The sequence below is a fragment of the Camelus ferus genome, chromosome X (assembly GCF_009834535.1).
Source record: "Camelus ferus isolate YT-003-E chromosome X, BCGSAC_Cfer_1.0, whole genome shotgun sequence".
NCBI lineage: Eukaryota > Metazoa > Chordata > Mammalia > Artiodactyla > Camelidae > Camelus > Camelus ferus.
Genome location: NC_045732.1, coordinates 100250696 through 100277825, shown reverse-complemented (window position 1 = coordinate 100277825; position 27130 = coordinate 100250696). Strand labels below are relative to the sequence as shown.

The following is a 27130-nucleotide window of genomic DNA, read 5'->3' as shown; positions in this document are numbered from 1 at the left end:
TGTATATTAATTTTGTATTCTACAACTTTACTTAATTTATTATGTATCACTGACAAATAGTGACAGTTTTACTACCTTCTGTCCACTGTTGAATGGCTTTATTTCTTTTTCCTGTCTGACTGCTCTGGCGGTGACTCCAATACCATGTTGATTGAAAGTGGTGAATGTGGACATCCTTGTCCTTTTCCTGATCTTAAAGGAGTAACTTTAAACTTTCCTCCACTGAAAGTCATTTTAGCTGTGGGCTTGTCATATTTGTCTTTATTGTAATGAAGTACGTCCCCTGTATACACACTTGTTGAGAGATCTTTTATATATATCGTAACTGGATGTTGGTTTTTGTCAGATTTTTTTTCATGTCTATGAACATGATGCTATGATTTTTATTCTTCATTTTGTTAAGGTGATACATCACAATGATTGACTTGCAGATACTGAATCATCTTTGGATCTCTGGCATAAATTTCATTTGATCATTGTATATGTTTCTTTTAATATTATTGAGTTCAATTTGCCAATATTTTATTGAGTTTTTATCTATTTTTAATGTTCATTAGAAATATTGGCCTGTAATTTTTTTTCTTGTAGTGTCCTTGTTTAGTAGGTAATGCAGGCCTCAAGAAAAAAGTTAGAAAGTGCCTGCTGTTCTGTTTTCGGTAGAGATTGAGAAGGATTAGTATTCTTCAAATATTTCATAGAATTTACCAGTGAAGCAATTTTGTTCTGGATTTTTGTTGTGAGGTTTTTTTTTTATTTCTACTTCAATCTCCTTACTTGTAATTGGCCTATTAATGTTTTCTGATTTCTTTATGAATCCATTTTAGGTTGAATGTTCCTGTGAATTTATCCACTTATTCTGGATTGTCCAATATTGGTGTATAATTTATCACAGTTATCCCTTATTTTTTGCATTTATGTGATGTTACTTGTAATGTTTGCTCTTTTATTTCCAATTTTCTTTTACATTGAGTTGTGTTTTTTTCCTTCTTGGTGAGTTAAGCTAGAGGTTTGTCAATTTTGCTTTATTTTTTAAGAAAAAAAAACAGGTCGTACTTTTATGAATTTTTGGGGGTTTTTTTGTTGTTGTTGTTTTGGTCTCTGTTTCTTAGTTCTACCCTGATCTTTGTTATTTCTTTCCCTTTCCTAACTTTTGGCTTTATTTTTTCCTAGATCCTTGAGGTATAAAGTTAGCTTGTTCAGTGGATATTTTTTTCTTTCTTGGATATGGGCATTTATTACTGTGAATATCTGTCCTAGAAATACTTAAGCATATGTTTTGGAATGCTGTTTTTCCATTTTCATTTATCTTGAGATACTTTTTGATATCTTCATTGACCCTTTGGGTGTTCATTATGTGTTGTCCATACTCCACACATTGGAGGATTTTCTAGTTTGTTCTTACAACTGATTTCCAGCTTTATAAGATCTTGTTTGTAAAAATGTTTTATATGGTATCAGTCTTCTTAAATTTTTTAAGACTTGTTTTATGGCTTATCATATGATCTCACCTGGAGTTGTCTCCAAGTGCACTTGGAGAATGTGTATTCTGCTGTTTTTGTTTGGGAAGTTTAATATAAATATGTTAAGACTTTTTCATTTTCTGTTTTGTTTAAGTCTGATATTTCCTTATTGATTTTCTGTCTGGATGTTTTGTCCATTGATGAAAGTGGCTATTAAAGCTTTAAAGCTCCCTGCTGCTATTGTGTTCCTGTCTATTTACCCCTTTAGGTCTCAAACCTTGCTTTTTGTATTTAGGAGCTTCTAGATTGGGTACATAAATATTATATATACTATATTTTCTTATTGGATTACCCACTAATCATGATGTAATAACCCTCTTGTCACTTATTACAGCTGGCTTTAAAGACTGTTTTGCCATATATAAGTACAACTGTCCAGTTTCCTTTTGGCTTCCATTTTCATGGAATATCTTTTTCCATTCCTTCATTTCCAGTCTCTGTGTCCTTAAAGATGAAGTCGCTTTCTTGTGGGCAGTGCATAGTTGGGTCTTATAATTAATAATTTTTAAAACTTTTTTTTAGTTGAGTTATAGTCAGTTTACAATTTTGTGTCAATTTCCAGTGTGGAGCAGAATTCTTCAGTTATACATGAACATACATGTATTCATTGTCTCATTCTTTTTCGCTTTGAGCTACCACAAGATCTTGTATCTATTTCCCTGTGCTATACAGTATAATATTGTTTATCTATTCTACATTTGCCTGTCAGTATCTACAAATTTCAAACCCCAAATCTGTCCCTTCCCACCCTCTTCCCCCTTGGCAACCACGATTTTGTGTTCTATGTCTATAAGTCTGTTTTTGTTTTATGTTTGTTTTTGTTTGTTTGTTTGTTTTTAAGATTCCACATATGAGTGAACTCATATGGTATTTTTCTTTCTCTTTCTGGCTTACTTCACTTAGAATGACATTCTCCAGGAGCATCCATGTTGGTGCAAATGGCATTATGTTGTCGGTTTTTATGGCTGAGTAGTATTCCATTGTATAAATATACCACATCTTCTTTATCCAGTCATCTGTTGATGGACATTTGGGCTGTTTCAATGTCTTGGCTATTGTAAATAGTGCTGCTATTAACATTGGTGTGCAGATGTCATTTTGAAGTAGGGTTCCTTCTGGTTATATGCCCAGGAGTGGGATTCCTGGGTCATATGGTAAGTCTATTCCTAGTCTTTTGAGGAATCTCCATACTGTTTTCCACAGTGGCTGCACCAAACTGCATTCCCACCAGCAGTGTAGGAGGGTTCCCTTTTCTCCACAGCTTCTCCAGCGTTTGTCATTTGTGGATTTTTGAATGATGGCCATTCTGACTGGTGTGAGGTGATACCTCATTGTAGTTTTGATTTGCATTTCTCTGATAATTAGTGATATTGAGCTTTTTTTTCATGTGCCAATTGATCATTTATATGTCCTCTTGGAGAATTGCTTGCTTAGGTCTTCTGACCCTTTTTGGATTGGTTTGTTTGTTTTTTTCTTATTAAGTTGTATGAGCTGCTTATATATTCTGGAGATCAAGCCTTTGTCAGTTTCATGTTTTGCAAAAACTTTCTCCAATTCCATAGGTTGTCATTCTGTTTTACTTATGGTTTCCTTTGCTATGCAGAAGCTTGTAAGTTTAGTTAGGTTCCATTTGTTTCTTCTGCTTTTATTTCTATTTCTTGGGTAGACCGCCCTAGGAGAACATTTTTGAGATGTATGTCAGATAATGTTTTGCTGATGTTTTCTTCTAGGAGGTTTATCTTAATCTTGTCTTATGTTTAAGTCTTTGATCCATTTTGAGTTTATTTTTGTGTGTGGTGTAAGGGAGTGTTCTAGCTTCATTGATTTACATGCTGTTGTCCAGTTTTCCCAACACCATTTGCTGAAGAGACTGTCTTTATTCCATTGTATGTTCTTGCCTCCTTTGTTGAAGATTAGTTGACCAAAAGTTTGTGGGTTCATTTCTGGGCTCTCTATTCTGTTCCATTGGTCCATATGTCTGCTTTTGTACCAATACCATGCTGTCTTGATTACTGTAGCTCTGTAGTATTGTCTGAAGTCTGGAAGAATCATTCCTCCAGTTTCTTTCTTTATCTTCAGTAATGCTGTGGCAATTCTAGGTCTGTTGTGATTCCATATAAATTTTATTATGATTTGTTCTAGTTCTGTGAAATATGTCCCGGGTAATTTGATAGGGATTGCATTAAGTATGCAGATTGCCTTGAATAGTATGATCATTTTAACAATATTGATACTTCCAATCCAGGAGCATGGCATATCTTTCCATTTTTTTTACATCGTTTAAAATTTCCTTCATCAGTGTTTTTTAGTTCTCCGTGTATGTCTTTCACTTCCTTGGTTAGATTTATTCCTAGGAATTTAATTTTTGGGGCCTTTTTAAAAAGGGATTGCTTCTTTATTTCTCTTTCTATTGATTCATCATTAGTGTAAAGAGATGCAACTGATTTTTGAACTGATTTTTAATCTTGTAACCTGCTACCTTGCTGAATTCTTTGATTAGTTCAAGTAGTTTTTTTGTGGACCTTTTAGGGTTTTCTATATATAGTATCGTGCCTTCTGCATATAGTGACACTTTTGCTTCTTCTTTTCCAATGTGGACCCCTTTTATTTCTCTCTCTTGCATGACTGCTGTGGCCAGCACTTCCAAGACTGTGTTGAATAGGAGTTGTGATTCATGCAGGCTTGTCTTGTTTCGGATTTTAGTGGGAAGCTTTTGAGTGTTTCACTGTTGAGTACTATGCTGGCTGTAGGTTTGTCATAAATAGCTTTTATTATGTTGAGATATGTTCCCTTTATACACACTTTGGTGAGAATTTTTATCATAATTGGGTGTTGAATTTTATCAAATGCTTTTTCTGCATCTATTGAGGTGATCATGTGGTTTTTGTCCTTTTTCTTGTTGATGTGATGTATTACATTGATTGATTTACGTATTCGAACCAATCTTGTGTTCCTGGGATGAACCCAACTTGACCTTGGTGTATGATCTTTTTTATGTGCTGTTGGATTTTGTTTGCGAATATTTTGTTGAAGATTTTGCATTTATGTGCATCAGTGATATTCATTTGTAATTTTCTTTTTTTTGGTAGTGTCTTTGCCTGGTTTTGATATCAGGGTGATTGTGGCTTCACAGAATGAGTTTGGGAGTATTCCCTCCTTTTCCATCTTCTGGAAGAATTTGAGAAGAACTGGTATGAGTTCTTTGTGTGCTTGGTAGAATTCCCCAGTGAAGCTGTAGGTCCTGGACTCTGGTTTGTAAGGAGGTTTTTTAATTACTAATTCAATTTCATTTCTAGTGATCGGTTTGTTCAGGTGGTCAGTTTATTCTTGATTCAGTCTTGTTGGAATGTATGTTTCCACAACATGTCCATTCCTTCTAGGTTATCCATCTTCTTTCCATATAGTTGTTCATAGTATTCTTATATGATATTTTGTATTTCTGTTGTATTTGTTGTAATTTCTCCATTATCATTTCTTATTTTGCTTATTTGTGCTTTCTCTTTTCTCTTCTTCATGAGTTTGGCCAGAGGTTTGTTAATTTTGTTTAAATAGCCTTTCAATAAAGTAGCTCTCTGATTATTTTTTTCTATGTTTTTTTAATCTCTATTTTGTTTACTTCCTCCCTGATATTTATTGTTTCCTTCCTTCTGCTGACTTTTGTTTTTTGGGTTTTTTTTCTCTTCTTTTACTAATTCTTTTAGCTGGTAGGTTAGATTGTTTATTTGAGATTGTTCTTTTCTGAGGAAGGCTTTTATCACTATTAAACTTCCCTCTTAGCACTGCCTTTGCTGAGTCCCACAGATTTTGTGTAGTTGTGTTTTTAATTGTCATTTGTCTCAAAGTATTTTTTAATTTCAACTTTGATATCATCATTGACCCATTGGTTTTTTAAGTAACATATTGTTTAATCTCCATTCTTTCATTTTTTTTCTCCTTTGTTTTTCTGTAGTTGATTTCTAGTTTCATGGCATTGTGGTCATGAAAGATGCTTGAAATAATTTCTATATTCTTAAATTTGTTAAGGTTTCTTTTGTGCCTGAGTACTTGATCTATCCTAGAAAATACTCCCTGTGCACTTGAAAATAATGTATACTCTATTTTGGGGGATGTAATTTTCTGAAAATATCAGCCAAGTCTAGTTGCTCTACTGCACTTAATTTCTTTGTTGCCTTATTTATTTTCTGTCTGAAAGGTCTATCTAGTAATGTTAATGGGGTGTTAAAGTCTTCAACAATGATTGTATTCCCATTAGTTTCTCCCTTTATATCTGTTAATATTTGCTTTATGTATTTAGGTGCTCCTGTATTGGGTACATATATATTCATGAGTATAATATCCTAATTTTGTATCAACCCTTTAATCATTATAAAATGTCCTTCTTTATCTTTTTTTATGGCCTTTGTTATAAAATCTATTTTGCCCAAAATCAGTATTGCTATGCCTGCTTTCTTGTCATTTCCATTTGTGTGAAATATCTTTTTCCATCCTCTCCCTCTCAGTCTTTGTGTTCTCCCCAGTGTGGGTCTGTTGTATGCAAAATATTGAAGGTTCTTGTTTTATTTTCCAGTCTGCCACTCTGTGTCTTTTGATTGGAGCATGTAGTCCATTGACATTTACAGTAATTAATGATAGATGTGTGTTTATTGCCATTTTGAACTTAGTATACCAGTTGAGTTGGTATTTCCTCTTTGTTTCTTTTTCCGTTTGTGGTTTGATAGTTTTCTTTTGTGTTATCTTGGATTTTTTTTTTTTTTTAAATTTTTGTGACCCTTGTAAGTTTTGTCTTGTGGTTACCCTTTTTTGTATGTACATTTAACCATACTATAACTGTTTGTATTAAATAGATAGTAATATAAGCTCAGACCCATCCTACCAAGAATAAAAAATTTGAAAAAGGAAAACACTGTATATTTTCTTGCTCCCATCTCCAACCCTTAATGATTTAGGTGTCTTCTTTTACAATTTCATGTTTATTGTGTTGTAATTTATGGTAGTTTTCACCTTTCCAATTACTGTTTTCTCCTTCCTGTAGCATCCTGCTTCTTTTTTTATTTAGAGTATACCTTTTAATATTTCTTTTATCACAGGGTTTTGTGGTGCTAAATTTTTTAGTTTTTATTTGTCTGTAAAGTTCATTATCTCTCTTTCTATTCTAAAGGATAACCTTGCTGGATAAAGTGTTCTAGATTGCATCTTTTTTTCATTCAGGACTTTGAATATATCTTGCCACTCCCTTTTGGACTATATTGTTTGTGTAGAGAAATCAGCTGAAAGCCTTATGGAGATCCCCTTGTAACTAACTTTTTATATTGCTGCCTTTAGAATAATTTCTTTATCCTTGACCCTGGCCATCTTGATTACCATATGTCTTGGTGTGAGCCTGTTTGGATTCTACTTGTTTGGGACCCTCTGTCCTTCCTGTGCTTAGATATCTGATTCCTTCTTTAGGTTTCAGAAGTTTTCAGTCATGATTCCTTCAAATACCTTTTCAATCCCCTTTGCTCTTTCTTCTCCTGGGACCCCTATTATGCATAGATTGGCACACTTTATATTATCCAATAGGTCCCTTATATTGTTTTCATTGGTTTTTATTTGTTTTTCTCGCAGCTGCTTGACTGGGTGATTCTATTGTCCTGTCTTCTATGTCACTTACTCATTCCTCTGCATAGTATCTAGCTGCTTTGTACAACCTTTAGATCAGCTCTCATCTCAGCAAATAAGTTTTCTAGTTTTAATTAGCTCCTCTTTATAGTTCAATTTTCTTTTTGATGTATTTTCTGTTTCTAAACACAATCTCTTTCAGTTCCTTCAGTACTTTGATCACTCCTTTATTGAAATCATGATATAGTAGACCATCAATGTCTGTTTCATTGATGATTTTTCATGGGATTTCTCTTGTTCTTTTAATTGGGAGTGGTTCCTCTGCTTCTGCATTTTACTTATATCTCCCTGGCATGATGGCTTATGGAGTATCAGTTATCTAATGTGGTCCTTAAGGGGTTTATTTATCTACTTACTAAAGCAGATGTGGAAGTAAATCTAAAAAAAAAAAAATGTAATTAAAAGCAGCCCAAAAGGTTTGAAAACAGAGTATAATCAATAACAGAAGAACAAATCAAAAAAAAAAAAAAATCAGCTATTTAAAAAACCTTGAAAGAAGGAAAAAAAAATTGAATGAGTATAATCAACAAAAGACTAAAACAAAAAAAATAAAAATGTAATTAAAACAAATTCAAGAATAATAACATTAGAAATATTTTAAAGGAAAAATTGGAAAGGGATTAAAAATAGAAACGTAAGGAATTTTTAAAAAGTAAAAATTAAAAAGTAAAGGAATATCAAACAGAAAAGAAAAGTGGATGTTTTCCCTTGGAGAATATGCATTCTTCATAATATTGTAGAGAGGTCCTTCTCCAGTGTGGCTGATTGTGAATTATTCCCCCTGTGTCTTTTCCTGTTACCCTGTTGGTTTGGGTTGTGTCTGGCCTGGTAGTCAGAGCCTCTCCTGACTGTTGAATGGAGCCTCCTTTTTGTTTTGTGATTTTCACTGCCCCTGCCTTTGCCCTGCTGCATGAACTCAGCTCTCTGGTTCCAGAGGTCCTCAGGCCGCACCCCTGGTCTGTGCTGGTCCCATTGTTGGTCGGTTGGGTGTGGTTGGGTGCTGCGCTCGTGCACAGTAGGCAGGCTGATAGCTCCCCTGCTCCATGCAGCTCCCTGCTCTGCCTTGGATCCACTCTCTGTAGGCAGGCCTGGAGAAAATAGCCAACCTGCACTTGCCCCTGTTCTATGCCAGAATTCTGCTCGATTGTCTTAGTGGTACAAATTCACAGAGACACTGGGGCAGAACAATCCTATCTATGTGGGGCTGTAAACAAATCTCAGTCCTGCCTATGAGGTTGGAGAGCCCCTATAGACATGGACACGGGTTTCGACCCCACCTCTGCAGGAAAATAGTGTCTGTTGCTGAGCCCTACCTGTCTTCTCATGAGTACACGCCAATAACGGTGCCCTGGGTCTTCAGGGACAAGGGCTTGGCACCCCTGCCCTCAGCACATACTATCAGTGTTCTTTTTTTTTTTTTTTCTTAATTTTATGGGGGACCCAGGCTGTTCTGATCTGTATATCGTCCCAGCAATGGCACACAGCACACTGCAGTTCCCTGAGTTTACCTCTGTACAGCCAGCCTGAGTTCTCCACCCAGCTCGAGCAGCCTGTCCCATCCCACACCTGCCAGTTTGCCTCTAGGGCTGGAGGACATGGAGGCTCTTTGTGCCCATTTTTTTTAGGTCTGACATTCAGTGGCTATTCTCTACAGATCTGAGCCTCGGTGGTTCCCCCTCCATCCCACTGATCTCTCCGCTGGAGAGGGAGAGACCCAGCAATCAAGCTGTATTCCTTCTTTGCGGGTCCCTCAATGCGTGAGTGGTCCCACACTATTTTGCTTTTTCTTCAATCTTTCCTTTTCTCCTACCAGATTGGTGGCATATTTTGTCTTTTGAAGAAGGCGATGTTCTGTCAAAGTTCAGCAGGTGTCCTGATTGGAAGGGTGGGTCATGGAAGTCAGTCTTGGTGTATTTGTGGGAGAGAGTGAGCTACCAGATTCCTTCTACTTCTCCATCTTGACCCTTCCTTTTTCTTTCTTATGTTCTTCGTCTTCCACAGTGCATGTGTTGGTCTAGTCAGTGGTGTCCAACAGGCCCCTTAGCACCTAGATTGTTTCTCAATCTTTATTTCTCTTTCCCTTGAATCAGTAATTTCCATTGTACTACAGGTTCACTGATTCTTCTTGCCAGCTTGTTGGATTTTGAATCCCTCTAGTGGATTTCTCATTTGAATTATTGTACTTTCCAACTACTGATTTTTTTCTTTTGGTTCCTTTTTATGGTTTCTACCTCTTTATTGATTTTTCATTTTACTTATACAGTGTTTTCCTGACTTTGTTCGTCTCACTTTAACTCTACAGGCACTTTAAATAGAGGTATTTTAAAGTTTTTGATCATTCTGCCATCTGCTCTTCCTGTGAAATAATTTGGTTGATTATCTTTTCCCTTTGAATGGGTCATACTTTTTAAAATTTTCACATGCTGTATGATTTTTTGTTGTTGAAAACTGGGCACTTGAATCTTACAGTGTGATAACTATGTATTTTAGATTCTATCCCTTTACCAAGGTTTGTTGGCTTTCTTTTGTTTTGTTATTGTTGTAGAGTCTCTTTGTTGGAGATCAGCCTGAGATGTAAACCTAAGGTCATCTTTGTTCCTGGGCTAGTGCAGTGACTTTATAAATGTGCTTGGACGGAGTTGGTTTGGAATGTTCTAGTGCTTAAATGTGTGGCTTCCCAAAAAATTGACCCTGTTTTCTTAAATCCTCTACATTCCTCTTCATGTGGAGGTAATTGTATTAGTGGTGGCCCAACTCTGTGTCTGCATCTTTATGATGAGATGAGTTTATAAATCCACAGTCAGAACACGGATTTCTGGTATTGGAGGAATGACTTCTTACTGCCTACCTTGGTTCATGTAAGCCACTCCAGCTACGTTAATATGTATAACTACCTGCCTTGGGGCTATAGAGTGGAATAATTAGTTGCTACAGAGCTACTGACTTGAGTAAACCAAAGCTAATTACAATTTAGTAATCAAGCAGTTCTCTGGAGTTACAAGTATTTGGACTTCAGAGTTCTAAAGTAATTAATAGTAGTTTCTGTCAGTGCAGTTTTTGTCTAGGTGTGGAGACAGATTCCTGACTGTCTATTGGGCCATCTTCCTGCACATCACTTCAGTTTCTTGTTCCCTTAGTACTGTAATACTGTGCCCTTCTGGCCACCCTCTGCTCTGGTCATCTAATGTACTAGAGGACCATAAGTCACAAGTACAAGTATTCCATTTAGACAATAACTGCTATTGGTCCAGCACACTTGTTGAAGGGGTCCCAATGCATTTGTTTTCTATTACTGCTACAGCCACCTCTATATTCACTTTCTACTTTCTTTTTGCCCATACCGCCTTCTGTCTTTATGTCTATTTTTCCCTTAGATTTCATTACATCACAATTACTTTATTTGGAAATACTCCTTATCCCTTTTGTTTATTCATTTCACTTACCTAGTGTAATCCCAACTGTGGGTATCCAAAAATATACATAGGCAGATGAAAATGCAGTGGCGTCTTGATTGCTGTATAGCCATTTTAATACCTCTCTCTCCACAGTCACTATACTAATATAAAAATGCCACATTATTAGATACCTTCTTTTTAAAAATATTAACCTTCAACTTCTCTCTACCTCTCTGTCCACCTTTTATCTCTTAGAGAGCAAAGAAGCCAACAGTTTATCAATGTCTCCACTTTACATTTATGCCCATGTTCTAGACTCCCTTGTTCAGTTTTTTTTAAATCATTAATGTTGATTATCTCAGTGTCTAGTACCTAGCTGGTTGAGTATAATGTATCTCCATTAGTGCAATAGTACAGTTTTCTGAGCTGCAGTACTACTATTTTTTAAATTACTGTTACCATTGAACAGTATAATTAAAATAGGCACAATAGTATTTTCACTTATCCTCTGGTATATGAGAATTTTGGAGTGGAGAAGAAAGAGATTCAGTTACAGATAATTTGTTCCTAACCTTTAGGTAGTTTAAGTGTGCTGTCCTTATGGTCCATACTAAGATACAAAAGCAAGATTATATTTTCTTGCAGGAACTTTAATGAAGATGTTTTTAACAGATGTTAATATTTGCCTAAAAAGAGGCTTGATAGGCTTTTTGGGTATGTCACGTATGCACTTGAAGTATTTGATGTGGGGACATTTCAGTCTCATGAAAACTTTATTGAAATGTCAGCAAGGTTGTCATTTTATGGGTTAGCATAAAATAAAAGAATTTGCTCTAACTCTAAAATTGCCCCCTTTTCATTCACAAAGACCCCTCAGTGCTGCTGATTTATTTCAAGACAGTAGCTTTCACATGCTCTTGTAGAAAAGTAAAACTAGGTGGTATTGATTCATAAAAAGTGTTTCTAAAAGATATATTTTTATTTTTAATAAAATAATAGACATTGAAATTCGTTGTCTTCCTGCATTAAATTATTTGCATACTTACCTATCACAACTGTAATAAAAGAATAGTAGAAAAGATTCTATGACTGTAATTGCTGTTCTTCCAGCTGTAATTTAAAGGTTCTTACTGTACTTCCTAAATATAAAGTGCTTATTAATTTTAGCTGGAAGAGAGCAGGAACTTTCAGAAGCAAGTGAAAATTCTGCAGAAGAAGCAAGCCCAGATTGTGAAAGAGAAAGTTCACTTGCAGAGTGAACACAGCAAGGCTGTCTTGGCAAGAAGCAAACTAGAGTCTCTTTGCAGGGAACTTCAGCATCACAATAAGACGTTAAAGGTTAGCTCGTTCATTTTTCTGTTTTCCAGGATATACTTAGACTGATTTTATAATCACTGTGTATCTATTTGAAGTAAATGCTTGCTTCATTTGCTTTAGTGGTACTTTGCAGTAATGGCTGTTGGTTGTTGAATAGTTCACCCTGTATGTCTTCAGCTGTTCAGTCACTAAGTAATTTAGAATATTATTTGTACCTGAGCCAATTTTAAAGGAAGATGGAAGAGGATTCAAATTTATATCAGCAGAGGAAGAAGAAAGAGTAGACTCTGGAAAGAATTTACCTCCTATAATCAGAACATGTCTGCCTTTAGCAATAGATAAGGAGGTACAGTTGGAGTATAATATTGATTGAATGTGATTGATCTCTGATTACTCCTATGTGTCACTCCCAGGGATCTAGAATATAGGATAACTCATGAAATAAATCCTCATCTAATGTGATGGTCCCCCCCGCTTTGTATTTGAAACCTTGCATTTACCTATAATACAATAGATTTTTTTGTTATAACGTAAACATTTTGACAGCACTATTAATTGTTCATGTTAAAGGTCTTTTGGCATTTGTATCCTAGGAAGAGTGGAAAGTAAGCTTTTTAAAATAAAGATTCCATTTGTCTTGACACTCTAGGCAGTCGAAGTTCTGACTCAGAAAGCAAGCTGCTGGATGGAATATATGTCTTCAAGCTAATGTAGGAAGATTCACTGCCTAACCAGTAAAAAGGATATTTGGGAAAATAATTTGGAAGACGCTACATGGAGAGGGTCATTATACTTTAGTGCAGTGAATATCTAGATGGTCATATGGATAATACTGTATAACAGGGCACTTTGTGTCTCTCTGATTAACCTGTTTACTTTGGAAAACCTGCTTGATTTTCAGTGAGAATTTTCTGGTCATAGACCAGAAAGGAGAACAAATTGTAGTTCAGAAGCAACATTTTGTGCAGCATTAATTGAACCCACACACCAGCAACATCTTTTTTTTTTTTTTTTGACCATCTTTAGCTTTAGATTTACACAACTAACAAAAATTATTTTGGATAATAAGGAAGAAAATATGCAGCAGGCAAGACAAGAAGAAGAAACACATAAAGAAGCAACTGCGCATTTCCAGTTTACTTTGGATGAGATCCAGACACAGCTAGAACAACATGATGTATACAACACCAAGCTCCGCCAGGAAAACTTTGAACTGGGAGAAAAACTGAAGAAACTTATTGAACAGTATGCACTGAGGGAGGAGGTAAAAGCATTTTCTGTGATTGACATCTTGGTATTATTAAAAACTTCTTGCGGCTTCATACACCTTTAAAACTATTCTCACAGGACAACATTTTAGAATCTCTGCATATGGATAGTGGAAGTCAGGTATTGATTAGGCACCATATGAAGTAAAGGACTAATTGGGATCATCATGTGATGTCCCAGGAGTCATTGGATTTGCTTATGTGAGGTAACTTCTAGGAGACATGTTAAGTACTACATGTTTACCATGTGATACTGGGAAAATGTGATTTTAGCATACAGATTGCTTTTCCCCATACCTTACCTAACAATAAATAAATATTTGGCACCCACACAACTAATACCTCAGAATTCTATGACAGTCTCTACAGTGAACAAGACTATTGCTTTACCCCTACTGTAGTATATTTAAAGGGGGAAAGGAACATTCTTCTAACCCTTCACCCAATCCTCTTGGTGCTGAGTACCCAGTGAAGTAAAAAGTTTACAGGAATGATCCATGGTTGCAGCACTTAGTCATTGCAATAAAGTTACAAGCCAGTCTGGAGGTTGAGCGATATCTAGATTAAAAGAAATTGGTAATAACCTGCTCATTTAAGTTTCCTTCTTTTCAGGGGTCAAACATGCAGGATAAGAGGCTTTGTGTTCCCCAAAGGGTGTATGCACTGCCTTTGATATGCTTTAATCTAGTAGATGTTGTTCTTTCATGTGTTTTGAACCCTTATATAGACAAAATAAAATTGCTAGGGAAAAATTACCGTGTCCAATTAAAATTATTAAAGTGGTAAACTTTATATATATTTTATGACCAAAAAAAAAAGTTGTGGCATTTATCCAGTTTTCCATTTCAATTTCGGATCATTTCAATTTATAATTTTACATACAGTATTTGAAAACATTTTTAAGATTTTGAGTAATTTTTCAAAGTGCTTCCCTTCTATCTTTTAACAGTTTTCTAACTTCCATAGTTTGAAATTAAAAGTAGAATACATAGCTTCAGCAGTTACTCATTTTTGTGTGCAGCAACTCTTGTTTTACCTACTTTCAAGCTAATCTAACCTGTTGTATTATTTCTCTCAGTTATTTGAATGCGTGTCTTGAAATTCCAAGGCTCTTTTTCGAAGCAGAACCACAAAACCATTTCATACTGAAAAATTTAACTGCTTTAATCAAATACCGTAACACCGTTCACATTTCTCTTTCCCCCACCTTTTAAAATTGTTTGAATTGGATACAAACAAGGTTTATACATTTCATTGGTTGTTATTTCTCACGTGTTTACAATATATAGGTTTCCCTCTTTTTTTTTTTTCCTCCTTGCTTTGTATTTTTTGTAGAGACAGTTTTTAGGCCTATGCAGTGAATTTTCTTTTTCTTGTATTTATTTTTGAACAGTCCTCACTTTCTTAAAAGGAGTCTTTAAAATTCTTCTTAAGAATGAGAATCTACCTGGCTATTAATGTAGCAAATTTGGAAAGTGTTCAAGGCATATTACTTGTAAGTCTTGTTTGTTTCAGATATTACAGATTTTTTCTTCCTTTGGGTCTGGATATAATTTAATAATAAAGCTATTTGCAATCAAACAGATCTGATACACTCAAAAATTAGTTAAGTATGTGTTATCAAGCAGCGATTCTTTATATGACATGGTATATTGTAGAAAAGTTACTATTTCTCTATCTGAGAATGATATTCTGATGACGTTATTGTACATAAATACCACTACACAATTTTGCTTGGACATAATAACAATACCTTCTCTTACCAAGTGTCTAATAATATGCCAGGCATCAGGCCCTTTATGTAGCTTAACCATTGCACTGATTTTTACAATAACTCTGCAAGGCAAATATGGTTATCAGTCTTTTTACATGAGAAAACTGAGATTCACCAGTTGAATTTGACAGGATCCTCCACTGAGCCAGGATTTGACCTCAGGCCGTTCCTACCACTGTACCATGCTACTATGTTTACTATGAAATTTGGAAAAGTTTAATGAGGAGAAAAAATGCCCAAGAATTCTGTGTATGATGGGTTTAATAGTTTGATCTCCTTATTAAACTTTTTCTGGTAGTTTGAACCCACTTTTCAATATAGAGCAGAAATAGAAATACAAAGCTGTTGATCCACTTCCAACAAGGACATGTGCATGGGGAAGTGACCAGAGGGGATCATTCCTGCCAGTGTAGGATGGTTTGCAAGGTGATATAAATAGATGCTTCTGCACAGAAAGACCCAGTGTTATTAGCTATTATAGTATTGGCAGGAACAAGAGGGTCATAAGTGACTGTAACTTGTGTTAAGTCTCCTCACCAATGCATACCGCTTTTCATTAAGTGATAGTAAAAGTTCTCTTTTCTCTGTAGCATATTGATAAAGTGTTCAAGCATAAGGAACTGCAGCAACAGCTTGTGGATGCCAAGCTTCAGCAGACAACACAGCTCATAAAGGAAGCTGATGAAAAGCATCAAAGGGAAAGAAAGTCTGTAAGTTCTATTTCTTAAAAAAATTATATTGACAGAATTATAACCAAAGCCATTTAAAATTTAAACTCATTGAACATTTTTACATGGATCTTGGGGCCTGCAATTTTTTATTTTTTTAACTTTGTAGCTTGAGAAAGTCAGAATACATGTGATTTTTTTGTATGAAAAATATACCAGAATTATTAGACCAAGTGTACACCTACACATGTTTGATTTTTCCTTGTGTAGAGTGCTATCTTAATTTTTAGGTAGTGGTCACCAGGTTAAAGATTTGTACCAGTTATTGGCCAAGTTAGGCCATGAGTGGTAGGGGCAATTAAATACACATCAAGAATACCAAAAATGGGTCTTTGATATTCTTACATTGTTTCTAAATAAGTAACTTGCATACAAACTATTTGTTTAATTACTCTGGTATAATTTTCTGATGAAATTTAATAGAATTCTCTCTTTCCTAATCATGTAGCATTGTTCTCTAGGTCTGCTCAGATTATTTGGCTTGTCAATAATTGTGAACATAATGGAAATTGCATATTTATCATATGTAAATTAAACTATATATGCTTAACTTGAAGGAACGCAGTGAGAAATTATGACAATAATATGGACCATTCCATCCAGGATTTTATTTAAGTAGCTTAGGCCCTGAGGTAAGCATAGTGTGGCACACTCATACTATGAATATTCCTGTGTGTTTCTCATGATGTGAACAAGTCATACTTAGTGTGAGTCTAGGGTTTAGAGAGATGTGTTATTTTATAGCATGGACCTTCAGTACAAGCCACGATGGAATCCAATGCACAACTGAGGAAACAGTTGCCATTTGCAATTTGGAGTATAAATTGCATGTACACGTGTATTTACCTGTATATATATACACATGTACTTACGTATATGTATCACATGAATATCCTTTCTGGTTTAAGGATCTTTGAAGGTTTCTTTGGACTTTGCATCACATTTTAGTTTAGAAATTCAAGGACTGAGTTTCACTACTGCCTATGATGCAACTTTACTGTATAATTTCCTTGTATGACTGAAGCATTATGCTGTACACAAGAAACTGACATGACATGGTAAACTAACTATAGTTCAACAAAAAAAAATATATTTATACCAAAAATTAATGAATTAAAAAAAAATACCCAGGTACATTAAGTACATGCTCCTCTGCCCCACTTTTAAAGAAGTAATCAGGAATCCAATCTGTTTTCATTGCTTTGCTACATAGCTTTCTGCCTATCTCATCATCATGCAGTAGATAGGTTTTGTAAACAATACAGATAAGCTCTAGTTTCCTCATCCTGTTTCTTTTTTGAACTCTAGACAGCTAATTACTTTTACCTATAACAGAACAATTTGACCTGAGTTCTACAAACTTTACTATGCCTGTAAGATACTTTTTTCTCTTTACGCAGTTTAAAGATTATTTCTGTATTCTTCAGTGTGAACAAGTGGTTAACAGACCAAAGATAACTAGCAGGTAACTGGCAACTGACGTAATAGGATATTTGACTCATTGAATTATGATTCTTGCTAAAATAATGAAAGGAAAGGCTAATGCTAAATGTCATTTGACATTTTAGTCATATGTGCAATTACTATTAGTATTTTGCCATCATATTTCTGTTTTCTAGCTATTAAAAGATGTGACAGAATGGAGGCACAAATATGAAGAAATGAAGCAGCAAGAAGTACAATTAAAACAGCAGGTAACTTGACACCACTGGCTAGCAGAATTTGTGAGTCTCATGGTTCCTAGCCAGAGCCAGTGCTGACTGGAAGAGTAGATTTTTTGTCTTCCTGGAATTTTGCTCTTCACTCTGGGTGACAAATTTATGTTTTGACTACGACTTTTCTCAGTTCTAACTCTGTGAGTCCTGTGTCCAAAGGAACTCCTCAATTCCATTCAAATTAAGATGATTGATCAGAATATTCTCAGTGATCTCTTTCTACAATATTAGATACTTTCTGCAGTAAGTTTTGAGTTTTGTTCTAGAAGGAAAATAAAATAAGCAGAAAGTACGTATTTTGTACTGTGTGTAGGTTTAGCTCTATTTCCAGGTAAGGTTGTCTGTATGTGTACTATCTACAAAGAATTGGTGTTCTCTCTGCTTTGCAGTTCAGCCTCTTATGTTGTTCATTCCAGTCTGTTGCTTTGTGCAGAACAAAGGGAGCAGATGCTGCAGCTTTGGGTAAAGAAAAAATACAGGAAAGATTGTGCTTCTGAAAGTTTACTAATGGCCCCCCTGGTTTTAATACAGGTGGGAGCAATTAGGTATTTATACATATGACTTACCCTTTTTTAAGTCAACTAAGTTACATTTTGTTGAAAAAAATTAACTTGCTTTAAAACTTTATTACAAAATGTTCAATACAAGCATTGTCTTAATGAGTTCTAAAATGCAGTAAAACATGATGATTGGCATGCATCTTCATGGGGAACCATTTTGATTACTGCTTATTTTAGGGAATATTTTATAACGTAGTGATATTACATAAAGACAGCCAAACTTAAAGTGAAAATTGATGAGGAGTCAAATATCAGATGTCTGTTGAATTTTTCACTACAGGTTTGCTCCTAGAATGCTACTAGCTTGCTTCTAGAAAATTTGAACACCTTGCTTATTAGCCCTGTACACACAGTCATCTATATAAATGAAGAAGAGAATCCATATGGAGAATGTATAAGAAGTTTATATATGGCTTTGGAAGGTATTCCCTAATGTGGGAGTCACTGATAATTTCTCCAGTATGAGTCACCAAGCTCACAGGCCAACTCTGATTCAGTTGTACTGTTGTCATAAATGCAGTTTCTCTTGTATGTGACCTGTCTTCAGATCTGATCATTAATTTGTTTCCTTGGCTGCTACCTCTTCCTTTTCCTGCTTCCTAACTGTGGCTTCCTTCCCAGATGTTGGTCTCATTGTACGCTTTTACCATGTCAGTTTCCAGTCGTTGCTGATGATTTCGTAGTATTATTGGTGTGTCTTGGACACTGCCTTGCAATCCAGGTGCATAAGTCCAGGTATGCTGGTAGTTACCACTTACTATCTAATGGGCCAGCATTAAACTCTCAGGTGGGACACTCTACTTGGATATTCTGTTTTCAATATACTAGGCTAAAACTGCCATAACTTCTAATCTCCCACAAATGTCATCATATCATACTCTACTCCCTCCCCATGGTATTCACACGGGTCTTATTTAGCATTTTTTAATACAGCACTAATTAAAGAGGAAAGGCATCACTTATGCTATTTCTTGGCTTCTTTTATCCTTTTCTGCTTTTCTTTGGCAAACCACTTTATTTTTATAGGCCTCTATTGTCTCATCCTGAGGATGCTACAGTTGTATTGTATGATCTCTAAAGTGTTCTCCCATGGTTCAAATAAGAAAATTCAGCCCACCCTTGAGGCCTAGCTCAGGGCTTACCCACATGAAGCTTTCTTTTTTGGCTGTGCTTTTACTCTGTGCTTCCAGGGCCCTCTTCCCAGTTTAACTCATTTTCTAAACAGGGAGTAAATGGTGCCTCTGCATTCTGTATTCTCCTTGGGTTTGTGTCAGTTAGCATTATTTTTCCTGCTGGAAAAAATTTTCTTGAGGGTGGGGTTTAAAATAAAAATTGGTGTCTCTACCTTTTTTAGATTTCTTTCTTTCTTCTCAGTTATACTCCCACTAAAACTTTCTCCTTCAACCAAATCATTCTTTGACTTCTGTTTCATTTCCCTGCCTACATTAAGGACAGACACAGCCTTGATATCAAGCTAATATCTACGCACCTAGTACTCTAAAAACATGATCATTTTCCAAGAAACTTTTTTCAAATGGGAGGAGAAGAGTACTGCATAAAGCATTACAGTTATATGAAACTTACAGCTATATAGTACTGTAGTTTATAATTGATGAAATGGAGTTAGCAAATGTTTTACATTTTAAACATGTACATTTAGATTAAACCAACAAAATGTCATAAGTTTCAGTGCATTTCAGTTGATTGTAAGAATTTCAGCCATTTGTATCTGCTCAAAGATTTAGTCTGCATTTGTCCTTATTTTTATGGTTCATAACAAATAACTAATTTTAGCTGCATGATGTTCTTTGATAGCCTTTGGGATTTTACATCACTTATCTGGAACTCAGAATATTTGTTACTTTTCTCTGTAGCTTTCTCTCTATATGGATAAGTTTGAAGAATTCCAGACTACCATGACAAAAAGCAATGAACTCTTTACAACCGTGAGGCAGGAAATAGAAAAGGTATTTACATATTTTTAGTAGAATATCACTACTAAATGTATAAGAGGTTATTTTAAGCATAACTACTATTTCCCGAGTTTACACTGGTCTGACTTTATCTTTCTGACCTTCTGCCAACTTGTTTAGGCATTCTGCCCTGAAATAACCCCCAATTTGTTAATAATCCTGGTATTCTCAAAATTCTATTGTTAGTAAAGAAAGATTTTCTGTTAAAGAGTAATTGTTGTTACAAGTAGAATTTTTTTTGAAAAGAATCACTTCAGATGATCACTCGAAATCCTTTTACCAAACATTTTAAAATTACTTTTTTGAAAAATGAGTCCAAGGGCAGTTAATATATTTTGGTGGAAAGAGATTATTTGTTAGGACTTAGCTGATGCGTAAAATGTTGTTAGTCTTTTAAATTTGATCATCATACATGCAGTACAGAGTGATATTTTATAAAATTTAGAAACTAGTTTTTAAAATTTGGTGTAGAAAAATGTTTTGGGTCATTCCAGTTCAGAATATGGGCTAATGGGCAATTTTAAAGTATATAGTTATCTGCCTCTTTCCCAAAATAAGTGGAGAGCACCTTGGTTTGGAACATGGACCTTGGAACTGAGATCTGTTGTTTCTATTGTATGAATTCCTTGGATAAAGTTATTTGGGTTGCCATTTTCCCTTTAAAACTGGGATTTTATAAAGGTTGGTCAGTACAGTATGAGTAATAGAAGAGCCTGGCATGTTACAAACATTCAAATGAAATTTGTCATGTTTATTATTAAACTTTACATGTTTAGAGTGCATATTACTTGGATCAATAGAAATTGGATCAAATTCTCTAGTCATTTGTTGTAGACCAATATCAAGGCTTTTAAGCTTTCTGTGCATTTCCATTCCTTCATTGTTAAAAATAAAAACAGCAAAAATATCTGCTGTACTTCAGTCCTTGGCCCTGTTAAGTGCTCTATTTACTACCTTCAGGTGCTTTTAGAGCCAGTTATGTGGAGAATTTAGTGAGCAGCAGACTGGTTCTGCATGCCAGTTCTCTCAGTTGAGGCTCCAACTGAGAGATGTAGTGAAAGTGTTAGCTGGATTCCAGCACATATGTGCTGTTAATGAAGGATAGTTTAAGCTGGGGATTTCCAACTCATTATCATTCTGGAGAATCATTTGTACTGGAATGCATGTCTTCCTGCTAGTGGCCGTAAAGATCACTATAGGTCAGCACTCGAGCCACATCTTTCACAAGCTCTTCTCATAGCATTTGTTTCACTGTGCATTGTGGTATTTTGTGGGCAGTTATTGATGGCCAAGGGCATTGGCTTTGTCTGATCTTTGTTTCCTTCAACATTGCCTAGCTCAGTATCTCTACCTGGAGCAGAGCTGATGGGAAAACCAAGAAATAAACGAATATTGGAGATAAGGGTGATGGACCAGCACACCTGAATCTTATTCTTAATTTTGGAAAACTGGGATCTTGTAGCATTCTCATCTTATTTTTGGAACCATTTTATCTTTAAAAAAATCTGAAATGAAATAGTCTTGTGAGTTGTGAGGATGATTAAAGCTAAGGATTTAAAATTTAAATATAGTTTTCCTGGTCACTTACCTCAACTTACCTAGTTTTCGTAGTAATGTGATTTTAGATTCTTAATCTCTTTGGGGGCTGAGAATCTCTTTCCTCCCAAGAATGTGAAGAATTAGTTTAGTACACAAGCCTTACAGAAAACTCAGCAACATGGACTTCTTTTCATACAACTTGGGGAAGAGGAAGTCTCATCTCTTGCTATACCTTTATCTGGAATGAAGTGCACTGCAGCCTTAACTGAGAAAGTTCAGAGCATGGTGTCTGAGGTATCCATGTGCTTCTGCTTCCTCTGAAACTGAGACCAAATTTGGTTTTCTTATAATAAGCAACCTTGACTTTGGTTCATACTGCTCCACTATAGGGGCTTCTGTTAGCTTTGCTAACAGCAGATCTGCACAGCCACTTTAACAAAGATGTGGCTGTCAAGCTGCTTGAGGCAAGTGCTTGATGGAGAGGAATAACCTTATAAAATGCTATTGTGGTGAGTCAGGCAACTTAGAATTTAAATTTGAAATTGTGTCAATTCACAGATGACAAAGAAAATTAAAAAACTGGAAAAAGAAATGATAATGTGGCGTACCAAATGGGAAAATAATAATAAAGTACTTCTGCAAATGACTGAAGAGGTGAGAAGGTTTATATGACTAAATAGCAAATGCTCACATTTATTTCAGTATTAAGGCAGGCTGGAGATTCGGTAAGTAACTGCAGTTTTGACAGTCTGTTCTTTTCTGAGATAATTAGTTTGTCCTGAGAGAGGTATTCAAGCTTTTCTCATTAAATAGCTCAGATTTGTTTTGTAGACAGCCATGAAGTATCTATATTTTGCTTTCTTCTATGACAAGGTTTAGCTTTTTCAGATTAAGGTTTGTTAAAGCTGGTGCTGCTCCCTTCCTATTTTTTTCATTAGATCTGGGGTATCAAGTGTTCAGGTAATGCTGATTTGGTGCTTGGAAGGCCACAACCTGTGAGACCATACTCTTTAGGAAAGACAACTTTATTCATATTTTCTATGTAGAGATCACATACTTGTAACAAGCTAGAAATTACGACTTTGCAAAAGGCAACGCTGCATTGTTTGTCTGGTTTGCTATAAATAAAGCTTGAAATGTATTCAATTTTCAATTTCAAAATTTGTTACTTTAGTGTCCTTAGTAGAAGTACTTTATAACATTTCACAAGAGAAAATATTAGGGCTCAAAAATGGTGGAAGGAAGGAAAAATTAATGTGGAAAGAACTTTAATTTCTTACTTCCAGCATTTTAAATTAAGATCCTGAATTTCCTTAATACTTCATTAAGTCAACTTAACACTTAAAGCCAAGTATTCAATTTTGGTTGCTTTAAAGAAATATAATAAGAGGATTTAATTTCTTGCATTGCTTCAGAATAATTACAAATACTTGAAAAAAAGTAGTATGTAGTGATGTTAAAAAGATGATGACAAGTAGTTTCCAGATTGGCTCAGATTCCTTGGTTTTGTATACAATAACCTAACTTTTATTTACATATACAAAGGTTACATAAATTTTATGGGTTTCTCCCCCCCACCCCCCCAGAAAACTGTTCGTGATAAAGAGTACAAAGACTTTCAAATAAAACTGGAACGGTTAGAGAAGCTGTGCAGAGCTCTTCAGATGGAAAGAAATGAGCTGAATGAGAAGCTGGAAATCTTGAAAGAGCAGGTCTCTGTAAATGCAGCAAATGTAGATTTACCAACACCTGTGATACAGCCTTGTGTTGCTTTTGATTCTCAGAAAGAGTTGAACACCTCCTCTAAAAGGGCTCCAGGAGGCTGCTGGGAGGCTGAGCCCAAAGGATTGAGTGAAACAAAACACAGCTCAAAAGACCCTCTGTGAGTGAATTCTTCTGGGCATTTATTCAGTTAAATAAGATGAAGTCTGGTCGCTGTATTAAGAGATATTTTGTCTATAACTTTTCTGTAGTAATTTCTATTGCTTATGTGATGAAAATTTTCTTATATTTTCCACCCTATCTGTATTTTCTTAGCTGTTGGACTACATGGTACTGGAGGCTGCCTGGCTGTTGTACATTGTTTTAATGCATACAGTTTCCACAGCTGTATTGCACATCTGCCTTACTTTTCCTTCATTGAAGTGCGTGTGTTTATTGCTTTTTTTTTTTTAATGTATCTCTTTATGTGCTTATTACCTTATCTCTGCATCTTGCATATAATTTAACAGAATTAAATTGAGACTTGTTCTGATAATGGTTCCTCTATGTAAGGACTAATACTAATTTAATCTCTAGTCCATTAATATAAAAGAGAGAAAATATAAAGATGATCAGATTCATCTGGTAGTTCATTTGACTATCAAGTAAAAATATACATGCAGTATGGAATATGAAAGAAGTACTGCACATTTGATTCAGATGAGTTCTTGATGCTCTTTTTGTCACTTGACAAACTGAGTTAATGGCACGTTTGGACTCCCTAAAGTTATGGCAGAATATGTACAGGAAGATTTCATTTATAAAGAAAGCATGATATGGTAGGCAGTTCATTGGACAAACAGGCTGAAAGTTGTGTGACTGAAAATAGTTGTATTGCTTTAGTTTCAAGTTGGAACAGATGTTTGAAAAAATAAATCAGTATTCAGATGCCCACATTTAGAATGGGGAACATTCTGAAGTTTCTAATTTTGTTCTTTATTTTTTCCTTCAGTTCAGTGTCTAAAAGCTCTATGATTCTCTTTATATGTTCCTGTCACATTTATGATCTAAAAAGGCTTGAAAATTGTATTTTCTAAGAGAAAAGAGAGCCCAGAGTTTGAGATACTTACACTTACATCACTGACCTTGATAGCCAAGGCTCCAAACAGTGAAGGAAAAGAACTTGCATGAAATTTAACTAATTACTGTGTGAAAATTAGCAAAACCAAACACAGTCTCCAGCAACTTTTTTTAAGTATCTCTTTCAGTTCACCAAATGAAATTTTAGACTTGCTTCTAAGGGGAAGTAATGATGCAGGTCAGAAATAACAACTTACCTTAAAATTATGTGATTAATCATATTTCACCAGAATCCTTCTGCTTATAAACTTTTATCATTTTGTTAAGGTAGTATTGTGGCCTGCCACGCTGCTTTCTTTGTTTTTGTTTATCTTTTTTTTAATGTGTGGGAGGTAATTAGGTTTACTGACTTATTTCTATTTTGAGGATGTACTGGGTATTGAACTTGGGACCTCGTGCATGGTAAGCATGTCTTCTGCTACTTGAGCTATACCCTCATCCTACCACCATCCTTCTTTGTGGCATTTATTTTGTATGGAAGATGAATCCTGGCCTGAAAGCTACCTGCTTGACAGCATTTAGTGTACTGTTTGGATGTGCTCCATATAGTAGATACTATGTGTAATAATATAAGATATTCAAAGGATCTACATTCTGTTTGGAAAGCATTTGGTTTCCCTTTGGAACATTTCCTCTGGTTAATTGATAATGTCAGCCCCTTTTTCACTCAAACCTTGTTTCAAAACACTTTAGCTTACCTAGGAATTTAAATGTTATAGTGAGTTAAATTGTGTTTGTTGCACCATTTTGTGGAAACTTTTGGGGTGGTAAAATCTATAGAGGCAGTGGATTCCAATGTATAGAAAAGATAGGAGTGTAGAATAATAAACCATTTCATTTTCAGATGGGAGGGGCTAGATATTCTGGTTATGAGACCATTATTTTAAAGTTATGTATTAAACAGTCTTATAACAGTAGTTTATTCACAGTTGATTTCTCAGGTGTTGCAGAAATATCTACCTCTTTCCGACTGTAACTGAAAATTAGTGAAAAAAGATGCAGTGCTCTATTTTTACAACTGACATTTTTCATGAAGATTAAAAAATGGATGAGGCAGTCTTATTTTGCTTTTCAAAGACATTTTATAGATTTTTCACAAATGTGGATCTTATTTTTGTGTACTCTGTTAAGGTTAAATAAATACATATGAAGTAATTAACAGTCCCTGTGCATTATTTACACTTTGTGTAAATGTGACTGTCAGCTGAGGGAGACTAAAGTGGGATTTGAGGAGGTGAGTGGCCCAGCTGGAAAAATGCACAAGGAGCTGCCATACTGTGAAACAGACTGCACCAGGAGCCGACATGGGGCGAAACAGCACTGTATTCTATTGCCACAAGGTGGTGTGTGCACCCCTTGGTGTAGTTGTCCTGCTTTTATCTATTTTCAGCCAGCACACGTGCAGTGTCATTTTCTTTGTTCATGAGGCTTACAGAACACCACTAGTGCATACATACTTCTTTCTTTGTTCTAAACTTATATAACCGGTGTACGCATACAATCACCATTTACTTTATACTACAAGCATGTTGTTGTGACTTTGGCCTTAGGCACCATGGCCTTACTCATTCAAGGACATCAACATTGACTTTAATTGTATAGAAAAAATCTAGGTGCAAAGATAATTGTAAGAAATGGTTTATCTCTCAGTTCTGTGAAACCTAAGTATTCACTGTACAAGCTAAATAGCAGGGGATGAAGGAGACCATGCCCTAACTGGTTGGCAGAAGTAATTTTATTCAGCCAGAGCCTGTTGGCACATTTTTTCCCTTTAAAGTAGGTGTTCTAGAAGATTGTCCATAATGTAATTTCTGGGCAGGCTTTAAAACACTGCAATGATGATGAATTTCTCTTGCCTTAGATGACCTTAGAAAAGGCTACTCATATACAGAATTTAAGGGTCCTTTTTCTGAAATAGTTGTTGGTAAGAAGAAGCCCTTCTAATCCTATGTAAGGAAGGAAGCAAATATTTATTTTTCAGCTGCTAAACCAGGAGAAATTTAGTATTTGTTTATACCGTTAAGGCACAAACTAAATGATACAGGGCAAGAGTAACATCATGGAAAATGCTGTTGGAGAATTCCAAGAATCACCTCCTTAACTGAAGCATCTAAAGTTAAAAACTTTTTACATCAAAGAACATTATCTAGAAAGAGAAAACTTTATTATATAGTGGGTGTGGATATTTATGAATCATATGGTAAGGTTATTCTATCCAGAGTATACAAAGAACTCTTAACAACAAAACACCAGAAAGGGAATATTTTTAAAAATTGGGAAAGGACTTGAATAGACATTTCTCCAAAGAAGGTATGTATTAAAGTTAGGTACAGGAAATGAAACTTCACCTTAGTAATTTAGGGAAATACAAATCAAAATCACCAAGTACCTCTTTATAGCAACTAGGCCATAATAATGAATACTAATGAACATGAGGCAAAATAAGGAGGTTAGGTTGTGGAGAAATTTGAGTTGTTGTAAATCATATAGGGGAAAGTAAAATGTGCAGCTGCTGTGGAAAAGAGTGGCTGTTCCTCAAAATTTAAACCAGAGGTGAGCTGATGTCACCAGAGAGCAAGATAGGTCTTTCTTGGCATTTCTTCCCCTCACTATGAAGACAGTTAAGAATCATTCATGAACAAGAGACCATGGAGAGAAACCTAGACGTGGGATATGATGCTAAAGCACACCCCTGAGCTTCAGAGACCAAGCCAGCCCACATTAGAAGGATAAGAGGAACCACTACCCCAGGTCAGTGCAGCACCATGCTAAGGGGTTCCTCTTAGCCTCTTGTTTGTTCCTCCATTGGGAAGAGAGAACTCAGAAGGATCAACCAGCA

The 27130-nt window shown here is 35.4% G+C and overlaps 1 protein-coding gene across 5 annotated transcripts in view; it reads left to right on the top strand.

Annotated features, from left to right (window-relative positions):
* LOC102514204 (gamma-taxilin) overlaps positions 1-25446 on the top strand; it is a 43785-nt gene extending 18339 nt beyond the window's left edge. Inside the window, exons 3-9 of one of the 5 annotated variants that reach the window (XM_032475360.1) lie at positions 11744-11914; positions 12963-13157; positions 15526-15645; positions 17283-17357; positions 19813-19905; positions 22009-22104; positions 23235-25446. In XM_032475360.1, coding sequence (XP_032331251.1) covers positions 11744-11914; positions 12963-13157; positions 15526-15645; positions 17283-17357; positions 19813-19905; positions 22009-22104; positions 23235-23336 — 852 coding nt within the window. In that variant the 3' untranslated portion in view covers positions 23337-25446. Of the gene's footprint in view, positions 1-11743; positions 11915-12962; positions 13158-15525; positions 15646-17282; positions 17358-19812; positions 19906-22008; positions 22105-23036 lie in introns of all 5 variants that reach the window. The other 4 variants (XM_032475355.1, XM_032475357.1, XM_032475356.1 and 1 more) reach the window with 4 other exon arrangements.
* Positions 25447-27130: the final 1684 nt, after the last annotated feature.